This window comes from Urocampus carinirostris, chromosome 10, assembly GCF_059441175.1.
Source record: "Urocampus carinirostris isolate Australia breed hairy pipefish chromosome 10, RoL_Ucar_1.0, whole genome shotgun sequence".
Classification (NCBI taxonomy): Eukaryota; Metazoa; Chordata; class Actinopteri; order Syngnathiformes; family Syngnathidae; genus Urocampus; species Urocampus carinirostris.
Genome location: NC_142358.1, coordinates 35953217 through 35971907, shown reverse-complemented (window position 1 = coordinate 35971907; position 18691 = coordinate 35953217). Strand labels below are relative to the sequence as shown.

The window sequence follows — 18691 nt, the reverse complement described above, 5'->3', positions numbered from 1 at the left end:
TTGGGGGTATTAGGGGTTCAGTGTCTTACCCAAGGACACTTCGACATGTAACACGGACAAGCCGGGATTCAAACTGGGATCCCTTGATCCCAAAACGAGCGCTCTACCTCCTGAGCTACTGCCGCCCCGTTTGCAACACTTCCACTTCTAAAAATGTCTCCAAGGAGATTCTTGTCTGCCTCCCCTTCAAAATGTTACACAAATGTCAAGAAAAAGCTGTAGCACGACCAGTTGCCACTTTTTCGAGATGTTTCTTTTCCACAAAAGCTGCAACTTCCTCCCACTTAGCCAACAGCTCTCTAATCTCCTTTGTAGACTTCACCTTCTCTGGCTCGTCCTCCTCTTCACTGCTGTTCTTTTGCAACACCTACCTACGTCGCATCGTCTGTAGTTCTTTCAACTTTTCTGTTGTCAGTTCCCGTTGGTGCTCCTGCATGACAAGTCCGTTGATATCCCCAGTGTTCATTTTACCAAATCGATGGGTCCCAACAGAAATCTATGGGTCCCCAAAATTTAGTGTTATCGTGGTTGAAATTGTAAATCGGCGACAAATATATAATAAAAATCTATATATCCATTCAGTTTTAATCATCACAGTTTATTGGTAATACAAATCAGTTATCACTTCAAGATTTTTCAGTTCACAACAATAGTTTACATTATACAAAATGATATTGCTGAAATAATTATATTAATCTATATTCTTTTGTTTATTTTCTTTTGTCGTATAGTTTGCTTCAACACACGTTTTTTCCTTATCTCCGCGATCTTCCGAAGAATTTCTCCGCCGTTTTTTCATGCTGGAATTATTGCCGTTGTTATCACTTTCGTCTTATTACTGACACTAAAGAAATTACCAATTTTGTGTTGATTTTCACCTAATACTAATTGTTTTTTTTGGAGGCATACTCATACCTGTTGCGCTCCAGGGCTCCATGCCCTTACAAACTGTCGTATTTTCCCTTACAAAATACAAAAAACTCTTACACCATATTTTTTTTTTTCAAACGTGTTTATTTATGTAGTTTAACAATTATATTGTATTTGTGTTTCCTTATATCATATATATTGTTAATGAACATTTTGTTGTGAGACACCGAGTTGCTCGACATGAATGGGGTTTATTATAAAAAAAGTTAAAAAATAAAGTTGCTTGGACGTTCATTGTAGAAGGAAAAAATACATGCAAATATAATTAAGTAGAATAATACATTTTCTTATTCAAATTATGAATTCATTTTCTGCATTAAATTATTGTTGGTAATATACTGATTAAAGGGATAACCTCAAACTTGTCTTTTTTTCATTTTCTCCTTTTATACTTCCTTTTTTTCTTAACTTCTTTATACGACATAATAATTTGTAATATAATGCATCAAAGCAAGTAAGCCGTTTGAGAACCGGCTCTCTTTGATGAGTTGAGCCGAAAAAGCCGGTTCTCTGAAAAGAGACGGACTTTCACTACACAACTCGAACTCGTTTGACTTGATTGATTTGCCGTTTTCGTGATAGTCGGTGTATACCGGATGGTACCCATCATTGACAAAATTGCGTTTTTCTTGCACGTCGTACACGTCTTAAAATCCACAATAAACGTACTTTGTATGGCAAAAACCTACATGTTGACAGGTATGCATACCTAACCTTCACTCAACGACAAGCACCACAAGAATGACGTAATCTCGAAGCAACGAGATCTCGTTTGCCGAGATCGCCGTGCAGACGAAAACTCGAACCGCGAGACCAAAACAACAATGGCGGATCTGCCTGACGCAAAGTTTGGAGTGCAGTAAATCTTTGGTAAAAATAAAAGTAATCGGGTAATAATGACAATTTGGTGTCAAAAAAGTGGCATCCCGGGGACGCACTTTGATTTGACACTATGCGTCCCCAGCAAAAATGTTGCGTCTAGGACGCAGGGACGCGGGTAAACGAGAACACTGTATCCCCCTCGTCTATGCAGTCTCTGGCGGTCTCTGGAGGTAGCCTCTGGGAATGCTCATAACATGGATTTCGAGTACAATTTGTGCTTCAAATAAATCTTGGACATCCAAATTTTCATGTCTAGAGGTGCTTGTATATAGAGGTATAACTGTAAAGTGGCGCCTCAGCTTTGGAGAGGCTCCGCTTAATGAAGAGGAAGAAAGTATATTGCATAGACAGCATTTTGCACAATGCCATTATTTTTTAGGTGGCCGTGGTATTAAAAACCATTTCTCCTATTTGTGAAAAACAATGGCAGTCCAGCTGATATTGATCGAAAATTCATGCATCGCTAAGCAGAACAGTGAATGCGCATTGTTTCCTTATCCTGATAAATGACCGCTGCAAGATGGCTGACACTGACCAACAAGTAGTCTGATGCTAACGCATACAGTAAGGGCGATCATTTCTTGATGCATTTGTTATAACTATTATTGTTTCCCAGGGCTTTTGTGTTGTTTTATTTCTATGTTTTTGGTCTCTTTTTTTGTGTAGGTCTTTTGTGTGTATTTTTGAATAGCGTTATATTTATAAAGGATCTGTTTATTAGTGCATTTTAGTCATATTTTATTAATGTTTGTTTTTCATTTACCATTTTTTTAATTTGATGTGCTGATTGTTTTATATTTTTTCATTGTCATATTATTTACTTGTTTTTTTTTTTTTTGCTTTTGTCGCTAAAATGGGTGGTAAATAAATTATTCTAGCTAACAGTTTTTTAACCAATTGAATTAAAGGGCCGAATTTTGTTCTTTTCAAAACCTGTCTTGCCTTTTTGGAGCACCACGTACGTTTTGGATCATTATGTCAGGAAAACAGGTGAAAAATCTTGTTTAGTTATTCTGAAGGGTGGCTACACACACTTTAGGTGAATTCTTTTTACCGTTTTGATAGTTCAATATACTTCAATCAAGACACACACACTCTTGGATATATGAACTTTTCTTTTACTAATCATCTATTGAAGAAGCTCAATTAGAACAAAAAAAATAAAAAGAAAATAAAACAAAGACAACTAGAAGTTGAGAACTTAAACTAGCACCATTTGGATAGTCAACAATGTTTGATCGAATTTTACGTTATTGTATTTTGATAGAGTTCCTCCATTTAGGTCACACCAATACCTAGAAACAATGAGATATTCTGCGAAGTTCTTCTTCCATGACGATGACGGCCCAGTCTTTATATTCTCGGCTGTAGAGCGATGAGCAATCCTGGTAGGCTTGGGAGCCGGTTGGGACGAGGACCACAGGATAGAGGGTGTTGAGGCAGAGGTTCACTGCTGGTGGCTTGAGGCTTCTTTGAGGTCGCTGGCTATGTCCCACCGGTTTGGCCGCTAGTTTGATCAAGCTTGCCGGTGGTATGGCAAGGTTATCTGGCTGCTTGTTCAGCTGAGACTTGGTCAGGACCGGCCAGGGTTATGGTCCAGTTCTTCGTCTTACGATATGCTCTCTTGCCTTCTTGCTGGCCAAATTTAGACTGCCCTTGCGAGGTGAGACGTGGACGAGCTCTGGTTTCCAGTCTCCTGGGAGGGGCGGACCCCCTGTGGCGGAGTTGTCACGGCAACCTTTCACACGCAAATGCAAAATAAAATCCCCCTCCCCAAACTCACATTCCAACAATATTAATCAGATACCATATCCATGTGATTGACCTAAAACAGAGGAATTTATTCCACATATTTTGACATTGTTTGATCATTTTCTGACATTGCGAAACGGAACTCTGACCAAACAAATACTTTACACTTGTTATTCCGAGTTGTATGATAGTTTTGAGGCATTGGTACTTATAAATGTTTCTTCATGTATTTTGTTACTCTATTTTGTTTGTGTTTTGTTCTATTTTATTTTTCTCTTCTGTTTTTTATTTTGGAGATTACAGTATTTCATGTGGGTTTTTCAATCCTATTCTTGTTTAAATTTGTTTATATTGATTTGTGTGATTTTTATCTTTTTTAAGAACGCAGTATTCTCAAAGTAATTGTTTGTTTGGGTATTTTATTACTCATTTTGTGTTTTGGTGTTGTGATTTTTTCCCTCCATTTTCTTTTTATGATTCTATTTGCTGTTGTTATTATTTTTAATTGTTTTATTGTTTACTTGTTTGCCTTTATGTATTTTATTTTGAGAGCTTTTTTTTTAATTGTTTTTTTAATCAAACCAGTACCCAACCCCTAAGAAGTCATTTATACTTATTGGTACATAAAATTTCCTTCCTTTCTTATAAAGTTGATAACAAAATAATATTTTTCTTTTTTGAGTTTCAAGGAAATTATTATTATTATTATTATTAATTGTCAACCGTCCATTAGAGAGTACAGATACTCTAAAACAAAGGGTAGTGTCAGTAGTGATTCCAATATTTGGTAGCGCTGATTTCTCATTCCTTGTTTTTTATATGTTTTTTCTTGGTTTTCTTTTATTTGTTTCCCGTATGTAATAAAGTTTTCTCGTTTCTTAGTTCCTATTTTATTGTGCTTCATTTTGCACCTTGCAGGAATCATCAAGAAGATATATTGTTTAGTAGTCCAGGCAACAGCTTTATTTTCAATGTAGGTTTTTTTTCTCATATTTTGAGCCACGCAGTGTAAATCCTGCAGAAGTGAACTCTGGCTCAACCTCTGAAATATGAGAATTTTCATTTTGGAGGATTAGTGCGACTTCAGGTGTCGTTTCTGATCGTTCAAAATGAACCGAGACGTAAGCAAACATTTTCTTGCAAACAACAAGTTGTTATTAGATCTCCTGTGTCGTGCAAAGGGCTGGATGTCTTCTGACTCGAGTGTTGGTTTTTGTGAGATAGCATGAACCCAGACTCAACCACAATGAGAATTTTAATTTATTGGTGCACAAACCCACCCGATTGATGCTAGGAAATATACTTTTTCCTTCTAGCATTTGATCAGTTCCTCATTAGAGCTGAAAAACAAACTAAAAGAATAGTTATTTCAGTTGCTGAAATGTATTCAGCTTTTGGTTTTTAATGTATTTGAAACAGGTTGACAGTTAGACCATTTCACAAACTTTTATTGATCAAGATCCGGCACCCAAATGTGCCAACACGCTGCTTGTATCGACATTATACTAACGTTCCCCTCAAGTTGAATTGTTTTAATAACCTGACTTGTTTTCGATGCAAAATGTATTGATCTTGCTTTGTTTCTCCTACAGTTGGCTTCGCTCATGGTGAAGGAGCCGGAGTGATCAATGGAGGGTAAAAAAATATACTTTAAAATGTATTTACCTTTACTTTTTGTTACTCTTCAATACTTGTTGATGAATTTATCAATATCAAAACATGAAGCACATGAAAATAATTATTGATAATGGAAAAAAAAAAAATAAAAAAAAAATATATATATATATATATATATATATATATATATATATATTGGTTATTTTAGCATTGATTTTCTTATGTTTACCTACTTTCTCATACTTAAATATTAGTTTATAGAATACAGTATAAAATATCTTTATTAATATCAGCCGAACTATTTCGCTCATTGTATTTTTCTTTTTTGTTGCACTAATAATGTATGTTTCTATATCGTTAAAAACGTAATACCTAAATTGAAGAAAAATTCAATTTATTCAAAAGAAATACATAAAAATCAAACAACTATATAAGTTACCCGTTGGCACATAATTTTGGCATATTTAGCCCGATTGAATTCCTTTTTGTTGTCCTCTCCTGTTCTCAGTAACATAAGACAGATATAGCTAAAAGAGCCAATTATTACTATATTTTAGCCTTGTCTTTCAAGTTAAATTAAAGCTCCACAATGAGCAAATAAACAATTATATTTTAGTAATATAAGAAATGTTTGCTCATTTTGAAGTATTGCATAATTCAGAATGTTCTATATTTGTAATATTTTTGCGTCATATCACAATAGTATTGATTTAGTTCTAGTAACAGCTAAAAAAACAAAGCTATTTAAATATATAGAAATATAGTTGACATTTGCAATAGTTTTTTTTGTATTTTGTAATTTATTTTGTGATATTTTCTTTTGTCACAGGATAATCTTAATTTTATCTTAGAAATAATTAAAAATGTAATCATTCTTATGGTATTATTTCTTTTTTTTTTTGATAATCATGATACGTTTTCACATTTTAAGAGAAGTTTCCCATTCCAGGATTAAATTAAAAAATCGCTCTATATTTTTAACATTTTTTCATTATTTTATTGTACTAAACATTTTATTTTCTTATTGTGATTTTCTTTTCTCTTTTGAGGTACCGTACTCTATAAAAATAGAATCGTGCTATTTTATTTTTTGAGTAAGTCTTTTATTTGTACTTTTTTATACATTTTATTGTCTTATTATAGATTTTTCCCATTGAGTACTTTTCGTCTGATTTCTGGAAGCTTAATTTATTCCTACTAAAAAATGAAATGATTGAAAAAGTAGTTTTATATTAACATTGTTTTTCTCAATTTTGATTGTATTGTATATTTGTGGGTATATTTTTTATTGTGAATTTTTTCTCATTTAAGTATTTTTGTCACCTGTCAGGATAATCTTAATTTAGTCCTAGTAACATGTAAAAATGTAAAATGATTAAGAATAGAGTACAATATCTTTTACATTTTTTCTCATTCATTTTGATTGTACCGTATATTTCACTTCCTTGATGTGATTTTGTTTTCTCATTTTTAGAACGGAAAAATAGTGCTATACTATATTTGTCAAAATTTGTATTCATTTTATTGTATGGTGGATTATTTTGTCTCCTTTTGATTTTTTTCTCATTTGAAGTATTATTTTTTAATACGACCTTAATTTTGTCCCACTAATGAATCAAAATGTGTGTCTTTTGCTACTTTTCCCCTTTTTTATTTTCTTTGTTTTTGATTATGTGTATGTCTTGCTGTCGGTCACCCCTCTCGAGGGATATGACCAGGGTAGATAGATAGAATAAATCAAAATAATCGAAAAAGTAGTAGTATATTTTTAGCATTTATTTGAGTCTCATTGCATTGTATTGTATATTTTTTTTATTGTGAATGTGTTGTTGCCTGTATTAACTTCTATTTCTATCTCCTAGGCCAGGCATGTTGGGATCAACCACGGGCACCTTTCCGTGGCTGGCCGACTCATGGCCCACTCCCAACCTGATCCACAGCAGCAAAGATTCCCTCAGCTGCTGCTCCGGCAAACTTGACTCCGAAAAATATTACAACGGTAAGAAAGCACGCCATTCAACATTCTTTTTAAACATTTCTGCTCGACGTTCCGCATTTCTGCTCAGCTGTCGGTATGGCCGGCTACCATTCCGAGAAGCACAATTTGGCGACTAGAGACAGTCCCATCTATAGCACCATCAACGCAGCCGAGGAGGACCTAATGAGCTATTACGACACCTACTCCAGCGCCTCCTTTAAGGTAAAGCGCTTTTTTTTTGTTCAATTAGGAACAGAACATGTTGTGTTTCTCCCCAGAATTATGTAAACATGTTGCAAAATATTCCACTCGCCGGGGGAATCGAGAAATTTAGTCTGGCTTGTTTGCTGGAGAGCTGTGAAGTCATTGAAGCAACACAACCCTTTCAAATTGTGATTCCAATAGTGGACTGTGCATTTAATACCCAGGTCTTAAGCATCCTCCTTGGTTTTGCCCTTTGTTGTACTATTACGGCATCCACCTGCAACACAACAGCTAGACATTCTCCACAAAACTACCAAAACTTTGTCTGAATCGCTCGTAACCCATCCATCCATTGTCTGCACCGCTTATCCTCAGTAAGGTCGCGTGGGTGCTGGAGCCCATCCCAGCTATCTTCGGGCAGTGGGCAGGGGACACCCTGAACTTGTTGCCAGCCAGTCGCAGGGCACACAGGGACAGACAATTCGCTCGCTCATTCACACCTAGGGACAATTTGGACCGGCCAATTAACCTGTGAAGGATTTTATACATTTAACTATAAGGGATTTTGTACGATCAAATACGAATTACATTTAAAAGACATTCACTGGCTGGACTGTGGGGCAGGTCATTGCAACCTAGTGGAGGATGATGTTTACAGAAAACAGCAGGAACTGGGACGAAGGGCTGATATGATAATCAGCGCTTCCCGACGCAAGAGGGGCCTTTGTGACGCAGGAACGCTCGGGGTCCAGACATCGAGGTGAGGAGGTGGAGCCCACGTGGAGATTCTCTGGCCCACCCATGGGAGGAGCCGGCACACCAGCTTGTGGGAAAAAAAACGTGGGCCGGGAGAAGAACTTCAGAAGATCGAGAAAGGCAGAAGATCGAGGGAGAATAGAGAAGAAGAGGCTTGACGGAGACTCGAGCGACAGTAATTCGGCTAATTCGATGGAGTTCACTTAGTTAAATTATTTAAGAAATTAAATCTGCCCCCGTGTGGAAATGCCGGTCTCTTGTCCATCTTTTCACATCAAGAAACGAGCACGCATTGTTAGGAGAAGGTTGTGTTTGGTTAATGGAGTCAGATAACTAATTCAAACAATTTGGTAAACGGTACATTTTTAATATTTAATTCCTAACACCTGACATGTCAAGTCAAGTCATTTTTATTTGTATAGCCCTTAATCACAAAGAGTCTCAAAGGACTGCACAGGTTATTGCACAGACTATTATTTCAGACTATCATGATACCATCCCCTAATCTGGAAACAACATGAGGGCAAGGAAAAACTCAAAAACCTCAACATGAGGACAAGAAAAAACTCAAAAACCTCAACATGAGGAAAATGAAGAAAGCTTGAGAAGGGACCTCACATGTGGTATCCCCCTTTCAGGATTACCAGGCAAAGGATGTTGCAATTACATGCATGTTTTTGGAATGTGGGAGGAAAGCGCTGGGAAAACATGCAAACTCCACACAGGAGGTTCGATCTTATGACCTCTAAACTGTGCCGGACACCTGCTAACCACTGCGCCGCCGTGCTGCCCATTGCTCGTAACCTCTTCGACTAATTAACACGTAAAACAATATGGCGACTGGCTTGCTAGGGTGGTCCCCTTGATGACGTCACAGCTCAGGATGACATAAACAAGACATAGTGTCTTAAATGCATTATCTTGGAAAATAAATAGAGTTTACCGATGAAATATAGATTTTATGCACAAACCATGTTCTTTTTTCTTCCATTTTGCATGTTTAAGAATTTGGGGATACTTTTTAAGCAGGGGCCCGACCCGTACAGCAGCAGCCACGTGTTGTCCAACAGTGGGCTTGCGGCCCTGGAACAGGACCTGGACCAATGGACCGTCCAGTCCAGCCACTCCACGTCGGAATACGCCAAACTGCACTACTCCAGAAAGAGCAACGGTGAGTGAATTGCTTTTTCCTCATCTTTAGTCATTGGAGCACGAGGAGGTCTTATCAAGGTTGCGGTATCTATTGGTTTCGGGTCTGCTGCCATGGCAACCAGCTGAACACGCTTACGAGGGTTAGTTTCACATCTAATAGTAATTTGTCCTTGAGTCGATGTATTCTACTGCGCTGGCTATGAGCTCAGTTTTGCAACTAGTGTGTTAAAAAAGTTCGGACAGGGTTTTACAAATTTGCTCTTATGAATTTGATTTTTATTATTCTTTATTTCTTTTTCATGTTCATTTTTGATACTTTTTTTCTTGAAATATTAGTCCACTTAATTTTTTTAGTGTGAGCCTAATATGCCATCTTATTATGTTTTTTTTTCCTGTTTGTTTTCATTTTTTAATCATAGCTGAGTGAAACCTAGACCAAGATCTCGCATTATATGGAATGTATTTGCAATCAACAGCAAAATGTGGTAAAATATGTAAAATAATCATCGTTTGAGGTCAATTTGAAAAGAATATACCTATTTTGAAGATGTTTATTTTCTGTTTCCATGTATTTTTAAAAATAATTTATATTGTGGGATTTCTTTTGTTCATGTATTTTTAATTGTTTTTTGGTAGAATGAGAAAGATATATTTCCTTATTTCAAATGATTGTTTTTCTTCTTTTAGGATATATTTTGAAAATTGTACTTATATTAAGAATCTTATTTTGGAATCGATTTGTAAGAATTAATTTTTGTAAAAATTTAATTATTTTGCTGATATAATTTTTTTCTTTTACAGTTTATTTTTGAAAATGTATATTATGAAATATGCAATGTTTTTCTTATTTTTACAATTTATTTTTTAGAATTATATTTATTAAAATAAAAAAATCATTTAATTTAATATAAATCAATTTTCCCCCCAAATATAATAAAATGAAAATGATTTAAAAATCTGTACAAAGTTCTATTTTTTTTATTTCAAGAATCATTTTTGGACAAATGAGAAACTTACCTGTTTTGAGTATTTGACTTTTTTTCTTTCTTAACAATCTATGATTATCATTTATTTTTTTAATTAATTTTTGGTAGCGCTTTGTGTCGGTTAAGGTCTTATCTAACTGGCAGGACTATGGCCGTAAACCCTGCTGGTTTTGAATCTTCCCCCACTCCTCTGTCTTATGGGGTTCCACAAGGCTCAATTCTAGGACCATTCGTATTCCTTCCCATTTACTCCTGCAGGCTCCATTCTCAGAAAACGTGCCATATCCTTTCATTGTTACACTGATAACAGTCAGATAGGTATATGTGCTATTCAATAATAAAGATGCACTTTCCATTTTTCTAATTCCTTGGCTTTAGATCCAACATGAGACTTTGTTCATGTTTTATTATATTATAATTGTTATCTTTTTTAAGCGTTTTTATTATTTTATGGTCTATTTAAGGTTTTTTGTTAGCTATATTTTACTTGTGTACAGCACTTTGTTCTCAGTTGTGGCTGTTTAAATTAAGTTGAGTTGAGTGGGGTAATTAATAATTTTTAGTAAATAAAGCTAAACTATATACCAATATTATCACATTGTTTTGCTCCTTTTAAGTATTTTGTTTTATATTTTCTTAAAATCAGTTCAACTATCGTAAAGAAAAACCCTGCTTAAAATAAAGTGAAATTACTTACCAGTGGAACAACAAATTATTTTTAGAAGTGTACTCCATCTAGCATAATGAAAGTGAGATATTATAGAACTCACAAGAAGAAAAAAACAACGATTATATCATAATTATTTTTGTCTAAGCGTGTCTCCCATCAGTTTGAGTGCTTCAAGCCATAAAAAAAGTCCTAATGAGTGTCCTTCATGCTCTGACAGCTGAACCAAGTCGAATAGACCGCACGGTTGACTGAAGCACGTTGTCATGTTTGTTCCCTCGATAGAGAAACTGGTCAAGCAGAGATCAGCCGGGTCAGTGGCCACACAACCGCCTCTCACCTGGGTGGACGTTTTGTCCCTTCCCCTACCCACCAGCCAGGACGGACGCCGTCCAGAGGACGAGGAGGACCGGTGCAGGTATGGAATTACTTACAATAAATAATTACTTCATTTAAAATGTAACTCAAATTACCCCCAGATTACTCACCCTAAAAAGTAGCGCATTACGCCAAAAGTAACTACTGTGCATTCCTGAGTACAAAGCACGATTTTTTTTTTCTACGTCTTAAATACTGCCGTTGACAATACAATGCGGCTTGTTCTTTTTCTTTCTGCGAGGCAGATGGTCGCAAGGGTGTAGGCGGCGACTTCTTAATATCTTTCTGTTGTTCCATGCCAGACTTCTTCTTTCTTCTTTCGCCCAGCAATCGCTGAATCACTGGCGTTTTGTGTTAACGTGCATGACTGCCCCATTTCCCGTAAAATAAAAGATTGTGTGAGAAACGTCACGCATTTGGGTTCTCCTTCTGTTCCGGTTCTTGAAAGATTCCAAGCATTTTTGTATGTTTATTTAACACTCCTTTATGAGACTTTAGTCCCATCATCTTTCTATCGAGAGGGAAACTTTAGTGTGACTTAGCCCTGGAGAATAAACACACTACGTTGTCTGCAGGCGGCGCTGCATGCTTCCGCAATTTAGTGCATCTGCTCTAATTGCTTTTGACATGTCAGATTGCAGAAATAACGGCCAGGACAGGCAGGGCCGCTCTGACCGTGCCGTGTCTTTACTGATGGCGTTAACCGTGATCTGCCAGAGCGCATTAACTGGTTACGTTTTTGCGGCGACATGCCCGACTTTTAATTATGCCTGCTGGCGCCGAAAAAAATATTGGTCACAGAAGTGCTTCTGGGATTTTGATGTGAAAGTAACTGTAGGCATGTGTTGTCTGGTTTAACAAGTTTACTTGGTCTGCTGCTCGTGAGAGCGCTCAACTCTACTAAGTACAGCGGTACTTCTACTTATGGATTTAATTGGTTCTGGGAGTAGCTTTGTAACCTGAAACATTTACAAGTAGAGACTCCATTATCTTCTTGTTTTCTTTTATCCTCACTGTCAAATGTAAAACTGGAGTGCCACGCCCAATTTCGTTGTCACAATATGTTCAACCCATTTTGTATAAATGACAATAAAGGTCTACAGTGGGACCTCGGTTATCGCGGTTAATGGGGACCAAAACCACCCGCGATAAGTGAAAATCCGCGAAATAGCGGCGCACCTTAAAAAAAAAAGTTTTTTTTTTTTGTTTAATTATTATTATTTTTTAGACCTGCCAAGCTCTGAACCCTCGAACGTGGAACCACGAAGTAGCGACACCCCTTCAAAAATGCTCCAAAAAAAAAAAAAAAATATATATATATATATATATATATATATGTTATTAAATTATTATTATTTTTTAGGCCCGCAAAGCTCTGAAGCCGCGAACGTCGAAGCGCGAAGTAGCGAGGTCCCACTGTATTCTATTCTATTCTGAATATAAATGCGCTAATCCGTTCCAAGCCCCGCAGAAGTATATCTTTTTTTTAAATCATAAGAACATGGGCAGCATTGCCGCGCAGTGGTTAGCGCGTGTGCGACACAGTTCTGAGGTCATGAGATCCAACCTTCCTGTTTGGAGTCTGCATGTTCTCCCCGTGCTTGCGTGGGTTTCTTCAGGGCACTCCGGTTTCCTCCCACATTCCAAAAACATGCATGTCAGGTTAATTCCGGTTCATGGGCTCCAGCACCCCCGCGTCCCTACTGAGGATAAGCGGTGCAGATAATGAATGGATGGATAAAAGAGCAGCAGGACATGAAACAAATACATTTTAAAATTAGATTACTGCAACGTAGTATGGAACAAGAGGCACATAATATAAATAAACAAAGAATAAAGGAAATAATACAAATATGAATTTACCTTTTAACTGGCCTCTTAGTTCACTGGTCCTCAGCAGTGTTTTTTCCCTCGCATTTCTGGAAAATGGATCCAATGACGTCTGCAACTCGCATTTTTGAAGAATCGTCAAAAGCAGACATAGAGTCATTATAATGAGCGATTGCCCAACTTGTCAAAAGTTATCCTTGGTGATTTCTTTCCACGAATTCTGAGACTTGGTGGAATTTTTCAAAAATGTCTTTGTTATGGGCTGTTGAATAATGGCTGCATCTTCCTCATTGTCATCTCTGTACTCCTCCTGCATGGCTGTGTGTCGGATCGCCTCAAATTCCTGCACCTCCTTTGTCGAAAGGTCCTCTTTGTGCTCCTGAACAGCTTGTTGATTTCTTTTAATTATCGTGGCGATCAATGTACTGGTAAACATTAGACTTTCATATATTTTAGATTCATTACACACACAACTAAAGTAGTTCAACCTTTTTATTATTGATTCATTTGGCTAAAATAGGAAGGAAAAAAACAAAAATCCCTATTTCTATTGTCCAACCAAATAGTTTTTTTTAATTTAAAAATAATTCAACCTTCAAATCATTATGTTCAGTCATGCACTCAGTATTTGGTCGGAATTCCTTTTGTAGAAATGACTGCTTCATTGCGACGTGGCATGGAGGCAATCTGTGGCACTGCTGAGGTGTAATTGAGGCCAAGTGGCCTTAAGCTGATCCACACTGTTGGGTCTGGTGTCTCTCTACATACTCTTCACATCATCCCACATATTCTCTATGGGGTTCAGGTCAGGAGAGTTGGCAGGCCAATTGAGTAACACCATGGTCAGTAAACCATTTACCAGTGGTTTTGGCACTGTGAGCAGGTGCCAGGTCATGCTGACAGATAAAATCTACAGCTCCATAAAGTATTTCAGCAGATGAAAGCATAAGGTGCTCCAAAATCTCTTGCTGCATTGACCCTGCCCTTAGAAAAACCCAGTGCCAACAGCTGACATAGTTCCCGAGACCATTATTGACTGTGGGTACTTGACACTTGACTTCAGGCATTTTGTCATTTCCAGACTCTGGCACCTTGATTTCTGAAGGACGTGCAAAATTTGCTTTCATCTGAAAAAAGTAATTTGCTCCACTGAGCAACAGTCCAGTGTTGCTTCACTGTTGCCAGCCGTTTCTGACGCCCTTTTTGATTCAAAAGTGGCTTGACCCTGGAGATGTGGCGCCTAGCCCATTTCCTCTGAATGCTCCTACTCCAGACTTTTTAATGTCCCAGGTCTGGAATTGTCCGTTCTTCACAATTTTCCCCAGGATCCCGTCACCTCTCCTGGTTGTGCAGTGTTTTCTTCCACACTTTTTTCTTCCCATAGACTTCCCACTGAGGTGTCTCAATATAGCATTCTGTGAACAGTTTATTTGCTCAGATATTTATTTTTGTGCCTTACTCTCTTGCTCGAGGGTGTCAATGGTGGCTTTCTGGACAGCACTCATGTCAGCAGTCTTACCCTTGAATGCGGTTTTGAGTAATGAACCAGGCCTGGCGTTTTTAACAGCCTCAGGAATCAAATGCAGGTCTGTAGAGTTAACTTGGTGACTCAGATGGTTAGTTCGGTAGCTTGTTTAGAGCACCTTTTCACAATATGCTAATTCTTTTAGATAGGAATTTTGGGTTTCCATGAGCTGTTTGCCAAAATCATTAATATTAAAAAAAACAATCTGAAATATTTCAGTTTGTGTGCAATTCATCTAAAATATTTGAACGTTTTATTTTTATCATTTTACTTTGAAAAATGATTATCTTTGTCATAATATGCAATTTTTTTTGAGGATCTGTATATTATTGCCATTTTCTTTTGCGCTTCCCATCTTCGTACCTCTATATTATTTCTTGCTTTGTTTCGATAGCCTTCCCCTCTTGTACACTTTTCGGTGTGTCTTTCATGGAGTTCATAGCAAATCCTAACTTTTTGTAGCAGTACCATACAGTAGACTGTTTACAGAGCGGGAAGGGGACACGAAGAGCATGCCAGGATAAACACTCAGCGGTTTGCCAGGTGGAACTTCAGGAGCGGCGAATGGCAGCGCGTACTGTACTTTATTTTTGTATCCTGAAACACCTTTGTAACTAGGGACAAATATTTTCTTCGTAATCTGAAATTTTCCTATGTAGACATTCGTAAGTTTATGTACCACTGTCAAATACTTTAAGATGGGGTACGTCGTTTAAGCAGTTCTTAAAAAAAGTAAAAACATTTAAGTTATTAAGTATGTGTAAAGAACTGAGTTCAAATGGAAGATGCCCGATTTAAGTGAAGCCCAAACGCCAATCCAAATCCCAAGAATTCGAGCATGTTCAATAAATGCACGTACCTGCACTGGCAACATAAACGAGCTGTCAGAGGCTGCAATGTTGACTTAAGCCAGGAGATGGTGGCCTTGATTAAAAAAAGTTCTAAATTCCGACCCGCTCGTATAACCTATATTTTATGTATTTTTTCTTTAATATTATATTTTTGGATGTAAAGTGACATATTTTTCCTGGGGATTAGATACCACCATTTTTTTTATTGTACGTCTATGTCTGAAACAAGTATACGTTGCCCTTTCATGGCCAATTTACAGAAACTAGATTCTAGCAGTCAATGAAGTGTCAGAACCAGAACAGGAGGAGGCCCCAGATGCGTAACGTTTCTCACGCAAGCTTTATTTTACGGAAAATGGGACAGTCATGCACGTTGACACAAACGCCAATGATCCGGCGATCGCTGGGCGGAAGAAGTAAGGCAGAAGTCTGGCGTGGAACAACAGGAAGCCAGAGGCGGACAAGATCGATACCAGTTACTGTCACGGTCGCCATGACGACCAGTATGCCACGCCCCCGAACTCAAGCTGAAGCAGATCAGCTGATTGCTGTTCTGCTACTTAAGGCTGGATTTTGGGTTTGGCGGGTGCTGGTTCATTACTTACTACTCATTATTCACAATCCCGGTCTGTTATGCCTTGTCCTGTTGAGTTCGTGCCGGAGGAACTCTGTATTGTTCTGTATTGGGCGACTTTTATTTTATTAAATAAAATCTATGGATCGTCAACGCATTTGAGTTCTCCCTTCATGCCTCCTGCCTCCGTTCTGGTCCGGTCACCTTCCACGCCACCACGTCTCGTGACAGAATGAACCAGCCAACAATTGAACTCAGCGAACGATCCCAGCGCGACTTTGGGAGAGCTGGAGAGCGCAGTTTGGCAGGCGCCTACTGAGTTGGCCTTCCCTGCCCGTTCGAACCACGGCCCCGCCCGTCGTGGCCCTTGCTGTGCCTCGAATGGGGTCCCAGGAAGAATTGACGCCTGCCTGCCCGACTCCCGTGCCGATTGCCTGCTATTCCCTCTCTCCTGCGTGCAAGTCCGACTCCGACTCCGCTGCCCGTCAGGCCTACTCCGACTCTGCTGCCCGTCGGGCCGACTCCGACTCTGCTGCCCGTCGGGCCGACTCCGCTGCCCGTCGGGCCGAGTCCGACTCCGCTGCCTGCCAGTCCGACTCCGCTGCGTGCCAGTCCGACTCCCCTGCGTACCAGTCCGACTCCCCTGCGTGCCAGTCCGACTCCCCTGCGTGCCAGTCCGACTCCCCTGCGTGCCAGTCCGACTCCCCTGCGTGCCAGTCCGACTCCCCTGCGTGCCAGTCCGACTCCCCTGCGTGCCAGTCCGACTCCCCTGCGTGCCAGTCCGACTCCCCTGCCTGCCAGTCCGACTCCCCTGCGTGCCAGTCCGACTCCGCTGCGTGCCAGTCCGACTCCGCTGCGTGCCAGTCCGACTCCGCTGCGTGCCAGTCCGACTCCGCTGCGTGCCAGTCCGACTCCCCTGCGTGCCAGTCCGACTCCCCTGCCCGCCAGTCCGACTCCGCTGCCCGCCAGTCCGACTCCCCTGCGTGCCAGTCCGACTCCGCTGCCTGCGTGCCAGTCCGACTCCGCTGCCTGCGTGCCAGTCCGACTCAGCTGCTCCTGTTTTGCCGGTTCTGATTTTGACTCTCATGTCTTGTCTGTTCTGATTCCGCCTGTCCTGTCTGAATCACCACTTCTGCATCGGCCTGTCCTGTTTTTGCCTGTCCTGTTTTTGCCTGTCCTGTTCTCGTCGGTTCTGCCTGTCTGTCATCCCCTGTCCAGTTGGCCACCAGACCCCCCCTGCCGAGCGCCGATTCCGATCCGCCCGACGCAGATGGCGCCTGCCTCTCCCCGTTCCTGCGTGTTCGGAGGAGGGAGCAGGGTTGCCCCAATCGCGATCGTCAACATTCCGGGGCGCGAGGTAGTAATTTTTTCTTTTTTTTTTGGGACCTCGGGAGCTGTCCCTTAAGAGGGGGGATCTGTCACGGTCGCCATGACGACCAGTATGCCACGCCCCCGAACTCAAGCTGAAGCAGATCAGCTGATTGCTGTTCTGCTACTTAAGGCTGGATTTTGGGTTTGGCGGGTGCTGGTTCATTACTTACTACTCATTATTCACAATCCCGGTCTGTTATGCCTTGTCCTGTTTTAGTCTGTTATGCTTTGTCCTGTTTTAGTCTGTTATGCCTTGTCCTGTTGAGTTCGTGCCGGAGGAACTCGGTATTGTTCTGTTTTGCCCCGGAGTATTGGGCGACTTTTATTTTGTAAAATAAAACTTATGGATCGTCAACGCATTTGAGTTCTCCCTTCATGCCTCCTGCCTCCGTTCTGGTCCGGTCCCCTTCCACGCCACCACGTCTCGTGACAGTTACACGAGCTGATACCGGACAGATGGGGTCAATACCGGACAGGACGGGACAGACAGGATTGATATCCAATTCAGGAGACTGGAGACAGATATCAAACAGAACGAGACTGACGGGATCGATAACAGACACTGGTGACTGGAGTACGAAATCACACAGGACGAGATAGACGGGGACGATACCTGATACTGGAGTTTGTAGCAAGGTAACAGACAGGGCGAGACAGAGGGGATCGATACCAGACACTGGAGACTGGAGTCCGATAACAAGCAGGACGAGATAGACGGGAACGATACCAGACATTTGAGATCGATATCAAACAAGGACGAGATAGATGGGAATGATACCGGACAGGATACCCAAGCAGGAAGCTGGACAGAGTCAAAACACACATCTTGCGGGTGCAGAGGTTTGTTGACGGACTGACAAAGGGTGAGTGAGAGCACTGAGCCTAAATAGGAGGGAAGCCAATCAGTCAACGAGCCGCAGCTGGCGCCAAACAGGCAGGGCCAATTGGCAACCGCCGTGACATGAAGATATTCTCTAATTTCGTTATATTTTAAGCTGGAAAATATTTTGTGCAGATATCTCAGAATTTCTTTAAAATTCTGAATTATTTGAGTCTGGATTTTATGTAATCGTGGTATCAGTAACAGGTATCAGAATCAACGACTACTCAAACATTTAACATTGGTATTGGAAATTAGGTGGTATTTTTCAGCAATATCTTATTTTCTATATTCATCGTATAACTTATTCTTTTATATGATCGTTTTTGTGATCTTACTTTTCTGAGTTAAAACAAAA

General features: G+C 39.7%; 1 protein-coding gene across 3 annotated transcripts in view; it reads left to right on the top strand.

The window, feature by feature from the left end:
* LOC148358841 (roundabout homolog 2) overlaps positions 1-18691 on the top strand; it is a 199556-nt gene that overhangs the window by 169272 nt on the left and 11593 nt on the right. The window contains exons 17-21 of one of the 3 annotated variants that reach the window (XM_088345220.1): positions 5157-5199; positions 7044-7180; positions 7248-7381; positions 9149-9290; positions 11210-11342. In XM_088345220.1, the coding sequence (XP_088201346.1) occupies positions 5157-5199; positions 7044-7180; positions 7248-7381; positions 9149-9290; positions 11210-11342 (589 nt within the window). Of the gene's footprint in view, positions 1-5156; positions 5200-7043; positions 7181-7247; positions 7382-9124; positions 9291-11209; positions 11343-18691 lie in introns of all 3 variants that reach the window. The other 2 variants (XM_088345219.1, XM_088345218.1) reach the window with 2 other exon arrangements.